An 18,197-nucleotide genomic window follows, 5' to 3' on the forward strand; every position below is an offset into this window, starting at 1 on the left:
AAAAAACCGAAGCCAGGCCAAATAACTCTGCCAAACATCTGCAGCTAGCAGGCTGCAGGAGAGAAAGCAGCACAGGAGTCGTGTTTCGACTTCCTGCATTCATCCCCTGCGCGCTGGAGCAGCCCCGCCGCTCCTCCCAGAAATGAACTCATGCGTTTCCAGAAAACGCCGCACGATCCCCTCCCTGCGCCAGGGACCCCGGTGCCTCTGGCTGTTGTGGGGGTGCAGGTGTCCCCAGGGCACAGATCCAGAGCCCTGCACCAGGGTCTGTCCCTGGAGAGCAGCGGCACCGGGATGTGCGTGCCGGGGACTCGGGACAGGCGGGTCCGGGTGGCGGTGTCACCGCTGCAGGGGACGCTGAAGGCTCGGCCGGGTCCCTCGGCAGTCGCCAGCCTATCACAGCTCCAGGCTGATTTCAAACTTCCTTTCTGCGGTCTCGTCGCCTCGATTTATTCATTTCCTTGTAATTTACAGATAGACATCGATGCTTGCTATATTTAAACGGTGCCTGTAACTGTGTGGGGATTGTAGGTAAGCCATTTTATTTGTAGAGCGATGGTTTTAAAGGAAAGTGAGACTTGAGAGTCATCTTTGGGGCTGGCGCTGTCTGCGGGTACGGGTGACCTGCATCCACACCCAGTGACACCAGGCAAAGCCCTCGCTGGCCCGTGGCACCAGGACACAGACAGCTCCCAGCTCCTCCAGCTTCCTGACACCACCAAGCAAGAGGGCTTCTCTGCCTCTCTCCCACCAGCTGCACAAAACTGAGCAATCAAACCAGCTAATTAGTTCAAATAATACAATTTTAAAGATATTMAAACTTCCAGGATTCAGTTATATTGGGTGTGGAAGAAACTCTAGAAGAAAACACTGTTTAAAGGGGCAGAAAGAATTTGCAGTATTCCCATGCAAATATCTGTCATTTATTTCACCACTTTCCTTTGGAAAGTCCATGTTAAGCAATGGTACAGAAGGATGGTAATCTATGTTAAAATCCACAGAGCAGCCACTTCTGTGGATGGAGGGTCACCAAAGAGTTTGGGAAAAGATGAGATAAATGGTGAGGATGGCAAGAACTCTTCAGACCCAGTGTGGGTTTTTCAGCTGAGTTGTGAAAACCCCCCTTGCTCTAAACAGCTCTGACCTTTCCTATTTCTTGGAGATTGACGTCTCTGCAGTAGATACATGATGAGGTCACTCACCCTGTTTTTGAAGTCTTTCTCTCACTACTCCTTGCATGAGTTTCTTTCTGTGGGAGGGGATAKTCATGAAGTGGGCTAAACTTCTTGATCTTGTGTGAAAAAAGGAAATGAAAATGAGCTATTGGAGATGTATTATGGCCTGAGCCATAACTTGGGTTTCCGAGGATATAAAAGTGAAACCCAGAAGTTTGAAAGGAAAAAAGTAGGACATTGAGGTCTAAAAGAAATTTTATTGGAGTCTAGATGCTCTGTGACAGAAATGAGAAATACTCAGCCTTTGCATTTACAGTAGAGTTATGAATGGCTCTGACACAAGCATGAGAAACAATTGGTTCAATCACCTCCTTGAGAAAATGTAACTTGAATGYGGTGCCTCAGGTAGAGAGGAGCTGTGCACCAGCTTCCAACGGGAAAGCCTAGCACCAGTGATTGCCATGATTATATCCTGCTGAGCAGTTCATGCTTTTGAGGGTCAGAATCACAACYGGGAAGACACAAGTACATCCTACTCACAATTATAGGAATTGTGGTGTTGGCTAGAGGTTAACCTTCAAAGGTTGTGCCCCATCATGCTTGGCATGCACAAATAAGAGGCACWGTCTGCCTTTAGATCTTGCTGACAGTGTAGAGGAAAAGTGATGGAGAATCTAAGAGAGAGCCAAAAGGGTTAGCTAAACCCCCCAACAAGGGGCCTAGCAATGCACATTGGTAGATAGCTGCAGCTACCTGGAAAAAAAGGGAATTTCTTCATGACCAATTGCCAAGGACCAGGAGGAGAAGGCATAAGAATGCATGAGATAAACAGACCCTGATGTATGAGTAGGACTTCTCCATGGAGAAGCTAATACCTTTTGGAGGCAAACAGCACAAGTGCTCGAACCTGAAAGCATTTAACCCCCGCCTGTGCTGTGTTSGCCATGCCCAGCTCAGAGAGAGAACCTGCATCTTGCAGACCTGAAGAAATCAGGGCTTTATCTTCCTGATCCAGATTTAAATATCAGCTCTTCATGAAGGAAGTGAGAAGGAGCAAGATGAACAATATGGTGAGGATGGGATGAAATGTGCTCCATGTACAGGGTGATGTACACACTGCACAGGCACTGACATAGCTGAGAGAGCTTGGAAAGGATATTTCAGGTAAGACAAAATGGTCTGCTATAACCTCACCAGGTTCACATGGACATTCACAGAATTTTCTCTGGGAGACCCTTTTGTTGATACTAAATGGACATMATTTCTGATGTCTGTTCTGCCTGGCCAGAAAGGGATTAAAAGCTGGGGTGAATAGATAGGACAACCAGAGCCCATAAGTTTTTCGATTTCAGGCATTCCTAGAGGAAGAATTCAGAAGCTGGTCTCAAAACCAAAACAGAGAAAGCCTAAGGGTCAAAGATGAAAACACTTCCCAGGAATRTGGAGGGCACACAGTAGCTGTGGTTTGCCAAGTCACCTGAATCTGTCTGTTCTCTTAGCCTAAAGGACAGAATTTTTGCATAATTAATGACCTGTCTTTTGAAGGGAGCAGGAAAGGGATAGCTGAAGCCTGTAAGACTGATGGGGGAGAAGTGCCCAGCACACCACCCCAGGTCTGGCCTGAGCTGGCAGCGCTGTGAGCTGGAGTGCAGGAGGCTGCCCRCTGCCTGCAGAGACACGCGAGGCAGCCATGCTGTGCAGAAACAATAAAAATGCATTTGCAAAATGAACCCCTGTGTCTCACTGCCATTATTTACCAGGGCATGAAGCTACTTTTATCTAAGAGATGAAAACCTGGACTGGGCTCTGTCCGTTCTTGACAATTGCCTTTTTGCGGAACATTATGCTGTGCAGAGCCACTCAGACATCAGCTTTCCAGCCAAGGGCCAAGCAGAAAAACAAGTCCAAACTCAGAACCAAGGTATCTGGCCTGTTTTKCAGTTTCCACTTGAGCAGAGGTGGTTGCCTTTTCCTCTTGCCAGTTGCCAAAAGGACAACCCTTCCAATCACTGTGTCCACAAGTTACTCAACSTCCATAGTTCCAAGAGGCTTATTCTGAGACACCTAAGCTATCTCCTCCTCCACTGTCCCTTCKGCACGGCCAGGGCATGGAGCATCCTGCAGGCATTGGGCCAGCTGGCTCCTGCAGCCCAGCAGAGGAGCTGGCTGTGGTCACTGTGGATGTGGYCGCCCCTCTGGGGTGCAGCAAGGACGTGCTTCCCTGAGCACACAAGGTGGGAGTGAAGCGCTTGAATGGCTGCACAGCAGCTGCCTCCCAACTGCTCCGAGTCACAGGGACCTGCTCACATCCCCTCAGAGCCAGMCAAACTCACAAGCGTTAAATCCAAAACCAATAATTCTTAGTGCGCTACCAGCCAGATCAGAGTTCAGATATAAACCACCCTGGCAATCTTTAATGCCTTGCCATCCAAGTTCATCTAAATTTGACACCGAGTTCTGTCTGGGAAGGGAGATACGATTGTTTCAACCTGCTTGGCCTTTTTGGTTGGTGAGTGCTCTTTCTCTTTCTCTCTYCCCTCCCCCTTCCTCCCCCTCTCCTCTCTACAAGTACACACAGACGATGATGTGAGAGAGAGCAAAGAGAAAATGCTTTACTTTTTCCTGAAAGCCCTCTGCCGAGGGTGGTGTTTCCCCACCTCCACGCTGTGACAAACGCTGATGTAAACACTGAGTGTGCCTGTCTCAAAGGCCACAGGGGTTTTCACGTGAATCCTGTGTTTTTTCCACCAACTCCATTACACTGTACTTCAGCTTAAAATACATCTCCTTGTTTCTGGTTAACCTACGACTCCTCTAAGGGTAATACAGTTTACAGCAGTAGGCAAAACTACTCAGCAGAAGCAAATTTTTCAATATAGGAGCTTCTCTGCTACAAAACCCTTCCAAGAAACAGTTGCAACTGTGGCTGTATTAAAATCAGAAAAACCAATAGTGACACAAAAAAAAGTTTGAAAAAAAAACCCAAACAGCTATGCCCTCAGTGTTGACAGGAGTAAAACGTCACTTATACCACTACTGAAAACATAACAGGAAGGAAGTAGACCTCAGAAACTATAAACAGAATTCAACAGAGGTAGGAAGTACCTTAAATGATTTCACATCGTTGACTGTAAAAAAAGATACTAAAAGGAGAAAATGTTTCCAGGTTTTTTTTTTCTTGTTTGCTTTTTGTTTCTTCCCCACTTTAGGCATTCGTAGTTATTTTGAGCGGTAAGAAATGGTCACAAAAGTAGATGCAGCTTTTAAGTCCTCACATGCAAAACAATTCATGGTACAAATCAACTGCTGGATTTTCCTTCCACTCTTCCCCGTGCACCATCCCTCCAACGGAAATATCTCAACCTCTTTGCTCGGTTAAAATAAGCCCTTCGCCTGCATCTCYCTGCATTCAAACTAAGCAAGTTGTGTTTGGCCAGAAATTAGATGGAGCTCTTCTCCCTCCCCCTCCACMGCCACTGGCTTTAAATTATGCTACTTCAAGGAAAATAATTAAAAGTTGATTCCAAAGACAAAAATGAAAATGCACCTCAATAGGAGTCTGCACAAAAAGGGRAAATGCTCTCCCCCCCATCTTCAGATACTTCGCAAATCTCATAACTGTATTTCACACCTTGCTCTGTAAGCTCCTCTACCCAAAAACCCCTCTCATGACCCTGATTTCCAGCAAAGAGGGGCTACCTGGTAAATTCCCTCCTACTGGCAACTTCACTASTCTTCACTACTTCAGTGCATTTTATCATCTTCCTTTTCACCCTTTCCTAGCTTTGCTCACTTGAAATTATAACTGGAAACTGTAACAACCAGGAACTAAGTGGCAGTCAGAGGATACCCCAGACATGCTGGGCTGGGCAGAAGAGTACCAGCCTTGTCCCCAGCCTCAGAGGCCCTGGAGTGGCAGGGGCAGAGCATGGCAGCACCAGATCCCCAGCTGCAGGGCTGGAAGCCAACAGCCAAAGGGTAACCTCCCTATTTTCCCTTTTTCTACCACCTGTGGCAAAAATCGCAGACATTTCCGTGAACAAAAATCCTTACCTTTTGACCTTTCTCTGCACTTTTGGCTTAGAACAGAGTTCCCCATAGACAGCCAGCAGCGCTGCCCAGGTTCACAGTGTAGAACCACACGCGTTAGATTTGTCCCACTACTGAAAACAACACATACGCACCGAGCTGGTACGGAAATAGAACTTTATTCCAAGACGTGAGCTGAAGCAATGAGCATATGAAGCAACGACCACTAGAAAAAAAGTGAAAAACACATCAAATACTTGTATTGTACCAGTTAAGTCTGAACACCGAAATTCCTTTCAATAAAATGTTTGCGCAGGACAAAAGCAAATRCGAAGCTCGGAAGGTCACCTAGAGCGTTGCTTTTAATGTCAAAGGAAGAGGTCTCCTCTACGAAAATCTTTAAGCCAGGAAAAAAGCCCTTCAAGTAACAAAGTAGAAATTATCTGTTCATTCTGCTTGGCACTGTGGAGAAGGAGGGGATAATATATCCCAAAAGAGTGTGCATCTTTAAGATGTATAAATTCAACGTCCCTAGAACACAAGTCTGCTGCCAGACCAAGTACCGTTTTTTCTTCCTCATTTAGGAAGTCAAGTGAAGTGTGTCKGCTAAGCGTAGGGGGATCATGTTCTGGAGTTAAAGCTGCTAAGATCACATGGTTTGCCTGCCAGAGAGGAGATTTCATTGACACACGCACCCAGCAGACCTCTTCTCTTTGTCCTTTTAACGGCACCCTATCACTGAAAGCTGCAAACCGCATCRAATTCTACAAACATTCAAACAAGTATTTCCTTGACTGTCTTAGCACAGGAGGCCAAACACTGCTCTCCTTGAGCTCTTCCTTCACATTCATTTCAGTACCACTGGAAGAAGGCTGCAAGTGCAACAAACAGCAGAGCTGGCTCTGTGTAAGTCAGAGGCGATGGTGATTTTAACCTGGCGTATGGACRTGASATCAAAAAAGGGGTGGCTRGACCATTTCTGGGCAATTTGCAAGGTCTGCAAACTTCATTCTAATGCATACACACACATCGATATACGTATAAGCATACRTAGTAGCTTACAATTACGAGAAAAATGCAATTTATTTATAAACCTGTTCTTTGGGACTCTAGAATTTTAGTGGTTAAACCACTAAATTCACAGGTAATATGAGCTGAATGGTCACTTTTCTTAACACAGTACCATAAATGCATCACTTTAGAAACTCTATCATGGAGGCTAATCCAATAACAACAATGGCAGCAACAAAATTCATTGTCAGGACAAATGTCAGTCAGGCATTAAAAAAATATGTCTCTGAAGAATTGCATTGTTTTCAAAAAATACACTGAAATACTCTATACAAGAATATAGGCATCACACTCATGAATTTAAATTTATAACCACTTACATGTATTAGCTATTATCAATAAACCATCTACATTTGCTACCCACCTACAGTAGCTACAGTTTCAAATTGGGAACACCGCAAATTTATGTGCTTTCCCTGAGATCAGTAATCCAAAATAAATAGCCCTGCAAAGGTAACAGTGTAAACTCTGGATTTAAGTCTTCGGTAAGAATCAGTCCTCAAAAGCCAAGGAGAACATTAAGCAAACATAAACGCAGCAATCATTTTGTCAGTTTTGAGTTATTCTCAGCGACAGTGGAACCCTATGCCAGACGTAGCATCCAAATGTTGACGACCCGTCATTTTTATTGTACAATACACGTGTCCTAGTTGTTTACTTTCCTACCACTGAACCCCTGAACACATCCAGCTGGGATTGKGGATCTCCAAATCATGACCCAGATCTGCTCTTCCACTCTGCACAATCTTTACAGCGCCTTTGAGACCACTCTTTCTGAGGATCTTATTCTTGAATGGAGGAATGGCGAATAGATCTGTGATAATCCTCTGGACTAGTCACAAGTTCTGGTAAATCATAGCCTCTCAGCAGATGTCCACTGTTTTGTTGAGCAAAGTAATACAGCTGCCTGGCAAACATTGGTTCAACCTTAGGAACAGACAAAATGTTAATCAGACATGTGGTGAAACTTCACGCTCCTCATCGTAGTTATTTACAGCGGTTCTAAGTTAAAAACAAGATGGGACAAAAAAGTTCTGCCTACCRGAATGGGAACACAATTTCAGCCATCTCACTAATCTCTGTCTTGAGCTAGGTCTTGCCTAGTCTAGCCCAGCTTTGCTGTCGAGTGCCTCACTACCCACACGCCCTCCTTACCTTCTCTGCTTCATTCAGAGGGGACTGTACAGTGACACAAATGATGYATCAAAAATTGCAGTCCCTTAACCAGCCCCGGGATGTGAGCAATGCCCACAGGGCACACATGCCCACGGCCACTTGAGGTGTTTAAATACATATTGAACACACCAAAAGTCCTGTCTGYATTGCAAAGTACCTTGAGAATTTAACTTCTCAATCAACATTGATAGGAGCCCTCAGGAAGGCTCAGACAYGTCGCCAAATGACTGTGTCTGAAGTTAGATTTCAACCTAACATCAAGGTTACTCTTGTTTCTGTTCATTCAAGCTCTGATGAGGAATTTGTTCAACCACCAAGTGGGATTTGTATGAGTTAACACTGCCTTCACTTCTGTCTCTTCAGAAACCACCATYCCCTCTCAGGGCTCTGGGCTCTGAATGTAAATATTTGAGCTGTACACTGAGAACAAACACCTGAAGCTCTTCTTACTCTCAGAGGAAGACAGGCTGGATGACACTTCCCCACAGCCCTCTCCTGCTGGTCAGCCAGGCCCTCCATGTTAAAAGGAAATAAATGGCATGGTGGAGACGGGAAGGCAGTGGGACAAGTGAGCCAGGAAGCTTCCAGTGCCTGACTGTTTGGTGGGATGGTAAGAGCCTGGACAGGTCAGGACACATCAGGAGGAGGAGCAGATTAAGCAATTGGTAGAGGGGAAGCAAAGCTCTGGGATGAGAAGGGGSTACAGGCTCACAGAGAAGATGCCAGGACAGGACGTGGATAAGGGAGCTGGAGAGGGGTTGCTAGAAAGGAGGGATGGAAACCTGGAAAGACAAAATAGGAATGGAAAAGAGTTGAAGGAGAGTCAGGGATGGGCAGCTGTCTCTGAGTAGTCCTTGCACAGCTCAGGATGGATTTGTTTCCCAAGTTCCCCCACCCTGAGATGTGCTGGGCAGCAGWGTGGCAGCACAAAAGCCACCCAGAGAAGGGGAGGCCACAGCTTATGGCAGGAATCCAACCTGGGACCCTGCAGCTACTGAAGGGGCCTTCGAAACACTTGAAAGAGACACCAGTTTTGCTCTCAAGGATGCAGAAAGCTAAGCCCTGCCTCTAATGTGTGCATTAGCACCTCTCTTGTGGTTTCATGGGCCAGTACAGCCAATTCAGAAAGTACCTGCTCTCAGTCTCTGTCATCCCCTCTCTCAGAGAGCATCCCGAAACACCAGCTTTGAGTGAGTGAGAACTGGGGCCAGCCAGCCCATGAGCCTGTCTGCTGCTGAGCCCTGAAGCTGCACAGACAGCCCCTTGTGCCCCATTTAGGGCTGAGGTTGGGATGCAGGCTGGATTACGGAGAACCTTYGGGTGCAGTGGCTGTAAAAGCACCACATCCCGCTCTGGCCAGACAATCCAAGGAGCTGCACATTGGGATGGGGACAACAACACAGCCCAGCAGCTCCAGGGGCAAYTCAGCTTTAGGGTCTGATGGGATTTGCAACAGATCACAAATGACACTTATGCCCTACAGAGAGGGAAGATCAGGTGCTCTGCCTTACTGAGGGCTACCACTCAGTCCCTGGCACATTTGRGGATTAAACCCTGCTCTGGAAAGTGCCGTATTTTCAAGAATTAATCACCTCCCTCATAATCTACACGAGGTACAAAAGCTTGACTGGCAGATTCGTATCCTCCAAGGAGCGTGCTTGTTTTAGGTAAGGCAGAAATCCTACTTACATGGGCTGTAATTAGTTTCCTCTGCCTCTGTGGATCTGGAAATTCCTCCCCAAAGCACAGAGCGATCTGGTATCTCGGCAGCGGACGTCCATGGTGAGCAAAGGCTTGCAGCTCTGGGAAGAGAGAAAGTACCGTGCTGTGGAATAATCGTGGGAGACAGGCAAGCACCACACAGCCACTCACTCGCTCCCACCACCAGCATGGGGGAAAGAAACAGAATGGCAAAAGGAAAAAAAAAACTGCGGGGTGAGATAAAGACAGTTTAATGGGTAAAAAGAAGACAAAACGAAGGAAAAAAAGTAGAAAAAGCAATCACTCGTGACCAGCTGACCTAYGCACAGGCAGTCCCCAAGCAACAGCAACCTCTGGCAAATTCCCCCATGCCCTGTTTAACTGCAGAGCAYAAGGTCATGGAACATCCCTCAGCTTGGGGTGGCTGYCCTGGCTGTGCCCCTTCCCAGACYCTGCCCACCCCAGACTGTGAGGGCACAGCGAGACACGGAGAAAGCCTTGACCTTGTGCTTGCAGTGTTCAACATCAGCTCGACTGTCCCTGTGTTATCAGCACTGTTTTGGTCACTAACCCAAACCRTAGTACCACATGGACCACTATGAAAAGAAATGAACCCTGCTCCAGTCTAAACCAGTATAGGCCAGTAAGACAGACTTCATGGATGACCCTGGAGCACAGTGGGAGAAGAAAAAGTAACTCCAGGGGGTGATGAGAGAGCTCAGGAAAAAGACAAGAGGTAAGCACAAGACAGAGTTTGGAGGCTTTCCCTTGCATCAGGGGGAACAAGTTACAACACTGCAATTTTTCTGTTTGCTTTGTCTCACAATTAATTTCATATGTGYAAATGAAGATGTCTTCCAATCAGTGCTTCTATGGACAGCAGAACYCCTGGAGCAGACACTGGTGTAGCTGGGAGCCATTCAAGCAGACACCTGAGAGCAGCCCTAAAACCAATGGTTTGGTAGCACCAGGGACTCCAAGCACTGCCAGGCACGAAATCCAGCCACAGTCACAGAGCCACTGCCATCGCTGCGCCCAGTGACACTGAGGGGACACTGAGCTAAGGGCAGGGGAAGGGACTTCAGCCATGCACAAAGCCAGCAAAAGAGCATCTTGTGTCTTCTGTGCTCCTGCACTCTCTTCACTACCCCCTAGCCTTGTGCAAAGTGAAATGGTTAAATTATATTATTATTCTAACAGTCAGTGTCCCCTGTGAAAGGCAGCAGGGGAGGCTTTATAAGGTACTTCCACTCRGACCAAAATTTGCTGTGGACCAAATGTGTTTCAGACACTGCATTTCCATCCAGAAAAGAGAAAATTCCATCTCACATAATATCCTTGCTAAAGTCTGTGTTAAATGCTGTATTTCTACACAGCTGATAGGTAAAGACTACATTTTAATTTAYAAACCTGTTCATGCTCTGTGGAAAAAGTTGCAATTAATATTAAAGCAAATGTATTATAATAAGGCACCCTCCCTGCTAGAGAGGKAAAGAACAGCCTTTGAACTTGATGTGACAAATGCATCTTTTCCCAAAATACACCCCTGCCATTCCTGCTCCTGCTGCAAGCTTTYCAGACTAAGGTGTGGATTCAGCGGCCACCACAACAGCATTCCAGCCCTGGCTTGGACTATCGGTCTCACTGAGAGGGTCAGTTACACAAATAAAACAATGGACAGCTCACCTAAAACATGGAGTAAAGTGTAGCTTTCCCCAAAATCTCCCTCAAAACCCCTAGAGTGCCGTGAGCTTTCTGGGGATAAGGTAAGAAAGATGTTTTCCATGGAACCCTGCTTCCCTCTGTGCTGCTACAAGACAGGGAAGGACAATCCACCCGAGGCCAATCTAGCCACACTGCTAATGTGCAACTTCTTTTACCTTCCTCTTTCCCTTGTTTTACTTGGCCTCAGCAATTCTCCAAATCCTGAATACCTGCRGGACTGCCCACAGCACAGACCCAGAGCAGAACGCCCTTTCTTTCCCATCACCAGGATAATCATGGCTTGAGGCCAGCCCTGCAYTTCTACAAAACCCCCTACCAGCCCTGTCTTCCTTTCCAGGCTCAAGACTGGAACACCAGAGGGCTCCCCATGTGCCTTTCCCAACTCYTCATACTATGGCTCCTTCTGTCCTGCCACCCTCACACTCCTCACTCTCTTCCTGTCCTACTCTCCACCCATCCCAATCAGCAACAATTACAATGCATTTATCTCTCTCCATAGAGACCATTCCCCTGGTTTCTGATTTATTTCCCCATTTTAGCTTTCTCAGCAGCAGAGGATTCTCAGCACAGGCCCTGATGCCCCAGTGCACTTTGCATTCCCTCTCCAGGCAGAGATCTCCTGCCTCTCTTCCAGGGAACCCCAATTTCCCAGCACAGGGAATCCCTGAGCTTGCAGCCTGGGGTCTCAGCACATTCAATCGCCATGCAGATGTCATAGGCCAGTGGCACGTCACTTACAAACTTCACTGAGCRTCCTCACATGCAAAAACTCACTTTGCACACACCACAGACTGTGACTGCAGCCACACCAGGGCCTGGCTTTGCACAGCCACTGGTGCRTAAGTGATTTAGGAGGGGCGAAAAATAACTACTGCTTGAGCTTATCTTTGGGGTTGGGTGTCTAAAAAGAGACGTCCTGTCAACCATTTGGAAGGACCCAGAGCACATCTAAAAAACCACCTGCAAAAAGGGAAAGGGATTTCCAAAACCATCACCAGGCGCAGAATTATACATCTTTAAATTAGCATGTGATTGAARCCCAAGCCAATGCCCTGACCTCGAATTCCCCTTTCTAACTGTCAATTCTCACATCTATAGATTTCTCTCTTTAAATGCATTTTTTTTTGCCTGTTTCTCTAGGATGGCACATTGACCTTGGAATATAAAGTATGCTAAAGCTGATGGTTTGGGTTTAGTTTGTTGAGTGTTTTTCAATTGTGCAAGGCATTACTGCCCGCAGTGTCATGCCAGTGCTGTGCCGTGTTTCAGTAAGAACACACAGCAAATCATAGGCTTAGTTCACCTCTAAGCATTGCCAGAAATACCAAAAAAGGGCCAATGTCTATTCCTGCTGCCCAGGCTGTCCTTTGGGACAATGACCATCTCCCACCAGTTCCTCTGGATGGACAACTCTCCTCCAGTCTGCTGGGAAGTGGGGGTGAGGCTTTGCCCTTCCCTTGATGGGCTGGAAGGAGAAGGCACTGTCCTGAATCACTGCCCTGCTCCCCCTGCACTGCCTTGTGCAAAATGAGCTCTGGTGAGGTGTGCGCTTCCTTGCTCAGAATATTAGGCAATCCTGAAATTCTGGAGCTTGRGAAATCCTTTTCACTTCCCAGATATCTTTTAGGCGCTGGCACAGACTGAAAAGGCAGATTTTCACTGAAATTTGTGTACTCTGAGCAAGATCTCAGGCTTGGTCTGGGTCAAGCTGAGAGAAGCTTGAGTGCACACCACAGACATATCCAGGACTTAGACTAGCAGATCCAAGATCAGGATCCACTTTTCTATGTCAGTTGATGGAAAGATTATTTTGTTACGTTTGTATAGATATGGGGGAGATTGGGGGTCACCAGCTGAGCCTCAGTTCACTCCTGCTGGTCTGTGCAGGAGCATTGAACATGCAGACAGCGCAGAAATTTATAGGATCACTCAGGATTCAGCTATCCCTTGGCTGCATCTGCCCAGAAGTACTGAGGGGCAATTCTCCCTGTAATTCATCAGGCAGCATGAAAAAAGCACTCCCATAAAGCTGATGTGGACAGCGAGCGGGTGACATTTCCAAARCAGTGCCAAAGCCCCAGAAGTGGGAATTACCTGCTAAAAACTGCTGAGTATCGAAGAGCTTGCATGTTTGGTCCCGCTCCAGCTTGTTGGGCCGGTCGCTGCAGAGCGCCAGGGGCCCGTCCCAGTAGATCCTGCTTTGGCAAAGTCTCTTAGCATAGAGGCCATCAGGCGCCATCCATAGGATTACTCCTCGCTCCAGGTGGCTCAGGAGTTTTTCTATGTTCTTCCTCTGGCCATTATCCTCTGGATAAGGGAAGATGACTTGGTCCAGGCTGCTGACCTCGTAGCTTTGGCCATGGGATATCCTGCAGCCTTCAGGACTGGAAGTTGTCACCTCCTTCACCAGTATTTCACGGTAATACAAGCAGATGTGGAGCCGACAGTCTATAGGGAGAAACAAACAAGCAAACAAAAARTAATCACTGTGATCCATCAGTATGGATGTTTTATGTTCCAGACCTGTGCTAAGGCCAAGAGACAAATTTGCATGAGATTTCTGAGCCCAATGGTCAGCGCCACCCAGAAGCTCATATAACTAAAAAAAATATGAAGAATATAAATACTAAAACTTTTTTGGGCACAGCAGCATTAATGCTCTCTCATCTTTTTAAAAGGGCTACTGATGCTTGGGAATTCGGTAGGAACTAAAATCCCACAAACTTCACATTTCCATTTAAAAGGAATAATCTGCACCCAAGAAGTTGATGTTGGTCACATTTTCCAAGCTCACGTCACAATTAAACCCACCAGCTCAGTGCACTTCCTCAGATTTAATAAGGAAGTAGCTGCATTTCCCCCCCAGACTTTGCACAGAAAGGCTTGCAAACTTGCACTCAGCTCCTGGAGAGAAGCCACTGCTGGCTCCAGCTCCAGCAGGGCTGCACCCCAAATCCCCTGCCTCGCTCTCAAGGGGTCATTTGGTCAACTTGGCTGACTCCTACAAATTCACACAGCACTGAAAATACATATATCTATATCAAATAYACACGTGTGTAGGATCTGTGTTCACACACACACACCAACACACATCTACACCCACACACTGATCCTGGTTCAGGAGAACAATCCCGCTCAAGAAGCCCACCGAGCACATTACAGRTTTATCCATTATTTCTGTGAAAAGCACTTTCCCACACCTTTCCTCAGAGTTACTTAGAAGGTTCCCCAGCATCCAGACTTCTGCAAACCTGGCTGAAATAACTTCCCTTTTCTTTCCTGAATGTCTTTCTTTGGTTTTTTTCCACCAGGAATAACAAAGCAGAGCAAAGCCAGAAGGCACCAACAGGAACACTACAAGGAACACAGGTAACACCGATTTTGGGGAGGGGCCTCCTCCCAAATAAAAAACTGAGCCTTAAGTCACTCACRCTTTTAAATTTCCAAACTCCCCTGGGAAGGCCTGATGGAGTGTCTCACCAAAGCAACCCAGCACTAAAACTGTGAGCCAGCAAAGTTCTTCCACTAGCTTTAAACACCTCCACCCCTCAAAGCTGAGGCTGGAAGAGCTTAAGTAGCCTGGAAAACAGAGGCTTATGACCATACACCAAATTCACACTTTAGGGGGTTCTTTTTTTTTTTTTGTCCTGTCATCTGAAAGGAGAGAAGGTCCTGGGCAAGTCAGAAGTGGAAGTCTCTTGCCAAGCTCAGCCTTACCTGACAGAGCGAGGGCTTCACCAGACCTTATGCTTGGCTCGATCGGGATGCCAGGAGTCTGGGACTCAGGAGGAGCACAAGCATAAAAGGTTCCTGTCACCTGACAACCTGTTTTCACAAACAAAAGTCAGTGACAGAGGCCTGAAACAGCCAGGGCAGAGATCACAGCAATGCAAAAGTGAGTTTYCCTGGGCCCCAACAGGAACTCTCTCTCTCTTTCCCCTTCTTCTTAAAAAGGTCCTATTTCCCAATTCCTCCAGGTAGGCCAACCCTACCAATCACCCCAGATATTACCTGGACTGCATTTTTATTTGGCTCTGCATGAAATATTCCCTCAGCACTTTGATATTGCCCCCTAGTCCTTTTCCTTACCTAACACATTATTCCATTAGAGAAATAATTTACATTTTTAACTATACTACAGTGCTCTTAAAAGTCACCTGCATRAAACATTTCATTTATACAAGGAGTTTTGCTAATGCCAGGGATAACAATAAAGCTGGGATTAACACTGTTTAAATGTAGGTAAAGAAAAATGTGCAGCAGGAGATTATCAGCTTTTTATTAGCAGGACTACTATTAAACTGTTCCAACAGGTGCCTTTCAGCAAGAGGATTATACCACGGGCAATTGATGGTTTTCCTCTGTTTCTTAATGCCAGTGAAAGTCTTAGGAGGATGATGCAGGTGACTTGCATACAAGCACATGTCACCTTTCCCAGTGGCAGAACTGACCACAACCAGGAGTTGGAGTGATGTGGATAAAAAACAATCCCTGACACGTTTTAGAGTCCAGTGAGAAACATAACACCAACCACTAACAACTGCCTACAAATCCAGCAAAGCATCCAAATGTGTTGAAGTGCTGCAGAGGATGTACTTCAGAGCTCATTGTGCTCATTACCTTGATGTTTTTATTAGCAAATAACTCAACTAAAAGCGGAGCATTCTGCCAATGATTTCAACATACTGCCAGAAAAAGTTGCAGTGCGCTGAGCATTTACGTTTTAGCAGACCCAAAGGTTTTCTGCATCAAAACKGGGAGAGAACTGTCCTCTGAAAACATGGGATCTACTCCATGGAGTCCTTTCTTATTTCCCATCCTTCCCTGCCCTTCTGAACCAGCTTCTCCTCACACAGCAAATGCCTGCGTCCTCAGGTAMGTTATCCTGCCAAGTTATCCAAGTTATCCTACAGTACATGGTTCCCTTTCTCTTCTGTTTTGCTCCCTGCAGGCTTCAGCACTTTCAATTTTCACAATTTGGGCTTTTTGCTATGGATGCAGAGCTTGGAAAGCCTTGATTATGTTAGGCACTAGTACTGTGAGATCTTTGGGGAAGGAACCACCTCTTTATTCTGTTTCTGCTGTATCAGCCCCAAGAGAGTCTCAATCTATGACAAGTTGTCCCACTGCCAYAGAACTAAAATGCAGTAATAATTCCAGCTTTCCTCTAGGGAGAATAATGCCAATCTAACCCACAAAGCTGGAGGGGAAACCTCACTGGTGTGTGCCTCAAAAAGTCCATAATCAGAGAAAATCTAAAGAACATGTGTTCCCATTTGGGGTTTTGWGAGAACTGCTGCCTTCTTTACTGCTCAGGGCTTTTGAGACAGCTGAGGACTTTTGGGGGTTGATTTCTATCAGTTCAGAGAACTGCACAGCCCACACACCACACACACAGTGGCACTGAATGCAAGAGCCAGGACAAAGGTGGCTCTCTTTGCAGGGAACCCAGCACTCCTCTCCATCCACATCTGTTAATTCCAGTCAAAGCTACAAATAATAAACCTGGAACCTGAGGTCCCTCCAGGTGACCAGGCTCAGCAAGCAGCCCTAAACAGGGGTGTCTTACCATTTTCACAGCCGGGCCCTTGCCAGTGGTGACCGCGAGGGGCGAAGGGGACGCTGGGGCACTGGTAKGGAATGTCAGGATGCGGCTGCTCCGGGGCAAACTCCCTCCAGTTCCGCTCATGGGGCACCATGTAGTTCGGTACCTATTCAATTTAACGAGGTATTCATTTAGCAGGCAGCTGTCAAAGCCCTGCTATGCCTTCATTGCATCATTTCTCATCCCAGCTCCCCGACTGTCCCTGCCAAAGCCCACGGAGGTCTGAGCCGTGCCCGGGCTACACGGATGGCACTTCGCCACCGCCACCAATGAGGCTTTCAAATGAGTTTCTCACCAGTGGTGTAAATAATAAGCAGAGTGGAATAACAAAAGGCAGTCAAAGCACTGCTGGTAAATGTCTGCTTGAAAGAGCAAGGCTTCATTGGGTTCTCGCATTCTGGCATCAGCGGAACGGCAGTGCGCTAGGAACTGCTGTCCAACAGAACAGAGCTATTACTGCGGGATAAACAACACCAAGGGAAATCAATTGCCCTGTGGCCTCATCTGACATTASAAAAGTTGCTTCTCAATTTCTCAGTTTTCATTATGAAGTTTCTTCACAGAGGGAACCTGAGAGCCCCACCAGACATAGCACAGAGCGCAGAAATTGTGCTGCTCAGTGCAGAGGCACCAAGTGAAACACTGGACACTGAGTGCCGYACCTGGGATGGTAGTGCAGTGTAGGGAGATGTTATCGGGAAGGGATGGTTCATCATCAATGGCTGCTCCTCCATGTTGATCTGTTTGGCACCTGTGTTCACCAGAGGGATGAAAACAAATCATGTCAACCATGTCTTAAGGAAATCTGAAACCAACAAAGTAAAGACAAATCCATACAACCCGCCATCGAACAGAGAGGGGACCGAAATACCTTTCAGCACCCATTTGGGACTGGATTCCCAGGCTCCCCTTGCAGCCAGCCCTGGGTAGCAGTCTGTTCTGCTGGGCTCTGCAGGGCCCCATGGCTCAGTGCTGCCCAGCCTGGTGCACAGTGATGCCAAGCCTTTGCCTGGCACCAGGGACTTCCCGGAGAGCAGGSACTGCCCTGCCCGTGCCCTGGAGGCTGCAGGCTGGGCATCCCTCACTCCCAGCTCTTCCCCCCACGGCAGTTCCCTACTGTCAGCCTCAAAACACCCTTCCATGTATTCACAACCTAGATCCAGAATGCAATTTTTTTTTTTGCCTGTCCCTGGAGCCGCCTGCTTGGCTCTTACTACAGAGCTGGCAGGGAGGCTCCAGCTAAAAGAGCAATTCCTCCAGTGATGTGCAGGCGCCTGTCTGCATCTTCCTGCAAGGGCTCCCTTTCAATTCTCCAACTCAAACACCAGCAGTCCTCCCAGAGAGGCRKCCTCTCAAGTCATCAGAGCAAGCTRCACTTGAGCCCTCATTTTGGTTCCCTAAAAGACTTAAAAAGGCTGCAAGGCCATTCCAGAAAACCACACTCAGTCCCTGTATGCTTGCAATGAGACATATTCACTTTCTGTTAGACAGGGAATTTGAGATGCTTTACCTTTTTTAGCTCCTTCTGGCACTATTCTGTACACTTTATAGGGATCTGAGATGTCCAGCTGGCTTCTCTCCACCAGCTCTTCAAAGTCGTTGCTCTTGTTCAAAGCACACCTTAATCTTGTCTTCCAGGTAGGGGGATCTGGTTTATCAATGCCCTCTCTGAACTTTCCTTTAAAAAGAGCCCAAGCCTGGAAACATTTCAGATA

The 18,197-nt window shown here is 47.0% G+C and overlaps 1 protein-coding gene across 1 annotated transcript in view; it reads right to left on the reverse strand.

Moving 5' to 3' along the window:
- Positions 1–5,375: 5,375 nt before the first annotated feature.
- IRF4 (interferon regulatory factor 4) overlaps positions 5,376–18,197 on the reverse strand; it is a 15,386-nt gene continuing 2,564 nt past the window's right edge. The window contains exons 3-9 of the mRNA XM_057373913.1: positions 17,993–18,179; positions 17,145–17,233; positions 16,447–16,588; positions 14,595–14,702; positions 12,972–13,325; positions 9,141–9,253; positions 5,376–7,202 (exon numbers count right to left, since the gene is read on the reverse strand). Of these exons, the coding sequence (XP_057229896.1) occupies positions 7,059–7,202; positions 9,141–9,253; positions 12,972–13,325; positions 14,595–14,702; positions 16,447–16,588; positions 17,145–17,233; positions 17,993–18,179 (1,137 nt within the window). The 3' untranslated portion in view covers positions 5,376–7,058. The remainder of the gene's footprint in view (positions 7,203–9,140; positions 9,254–12,971; positions 13,326–14,594; positions 14,703–16,446; positions 16,589–17,144; positions 17,234–17,992; positions 18,180–18,197) is intronic.

This window comes from Malurus melanocephalus, unplaced genomic scaffold (assembly GCF_030028575.1).
Source record: "Malurus melanocephalus ecotype Western Australia unplaced genomic scaffold, MMel_1.1 scaffold_209, whole genome shotgun sequence".
Lineage (NCBI taxonomy): Eukaryota > Metazoa > Chordata > Aves > Passeriformes > Maluridae > Malurus > Malurus melanocephalus.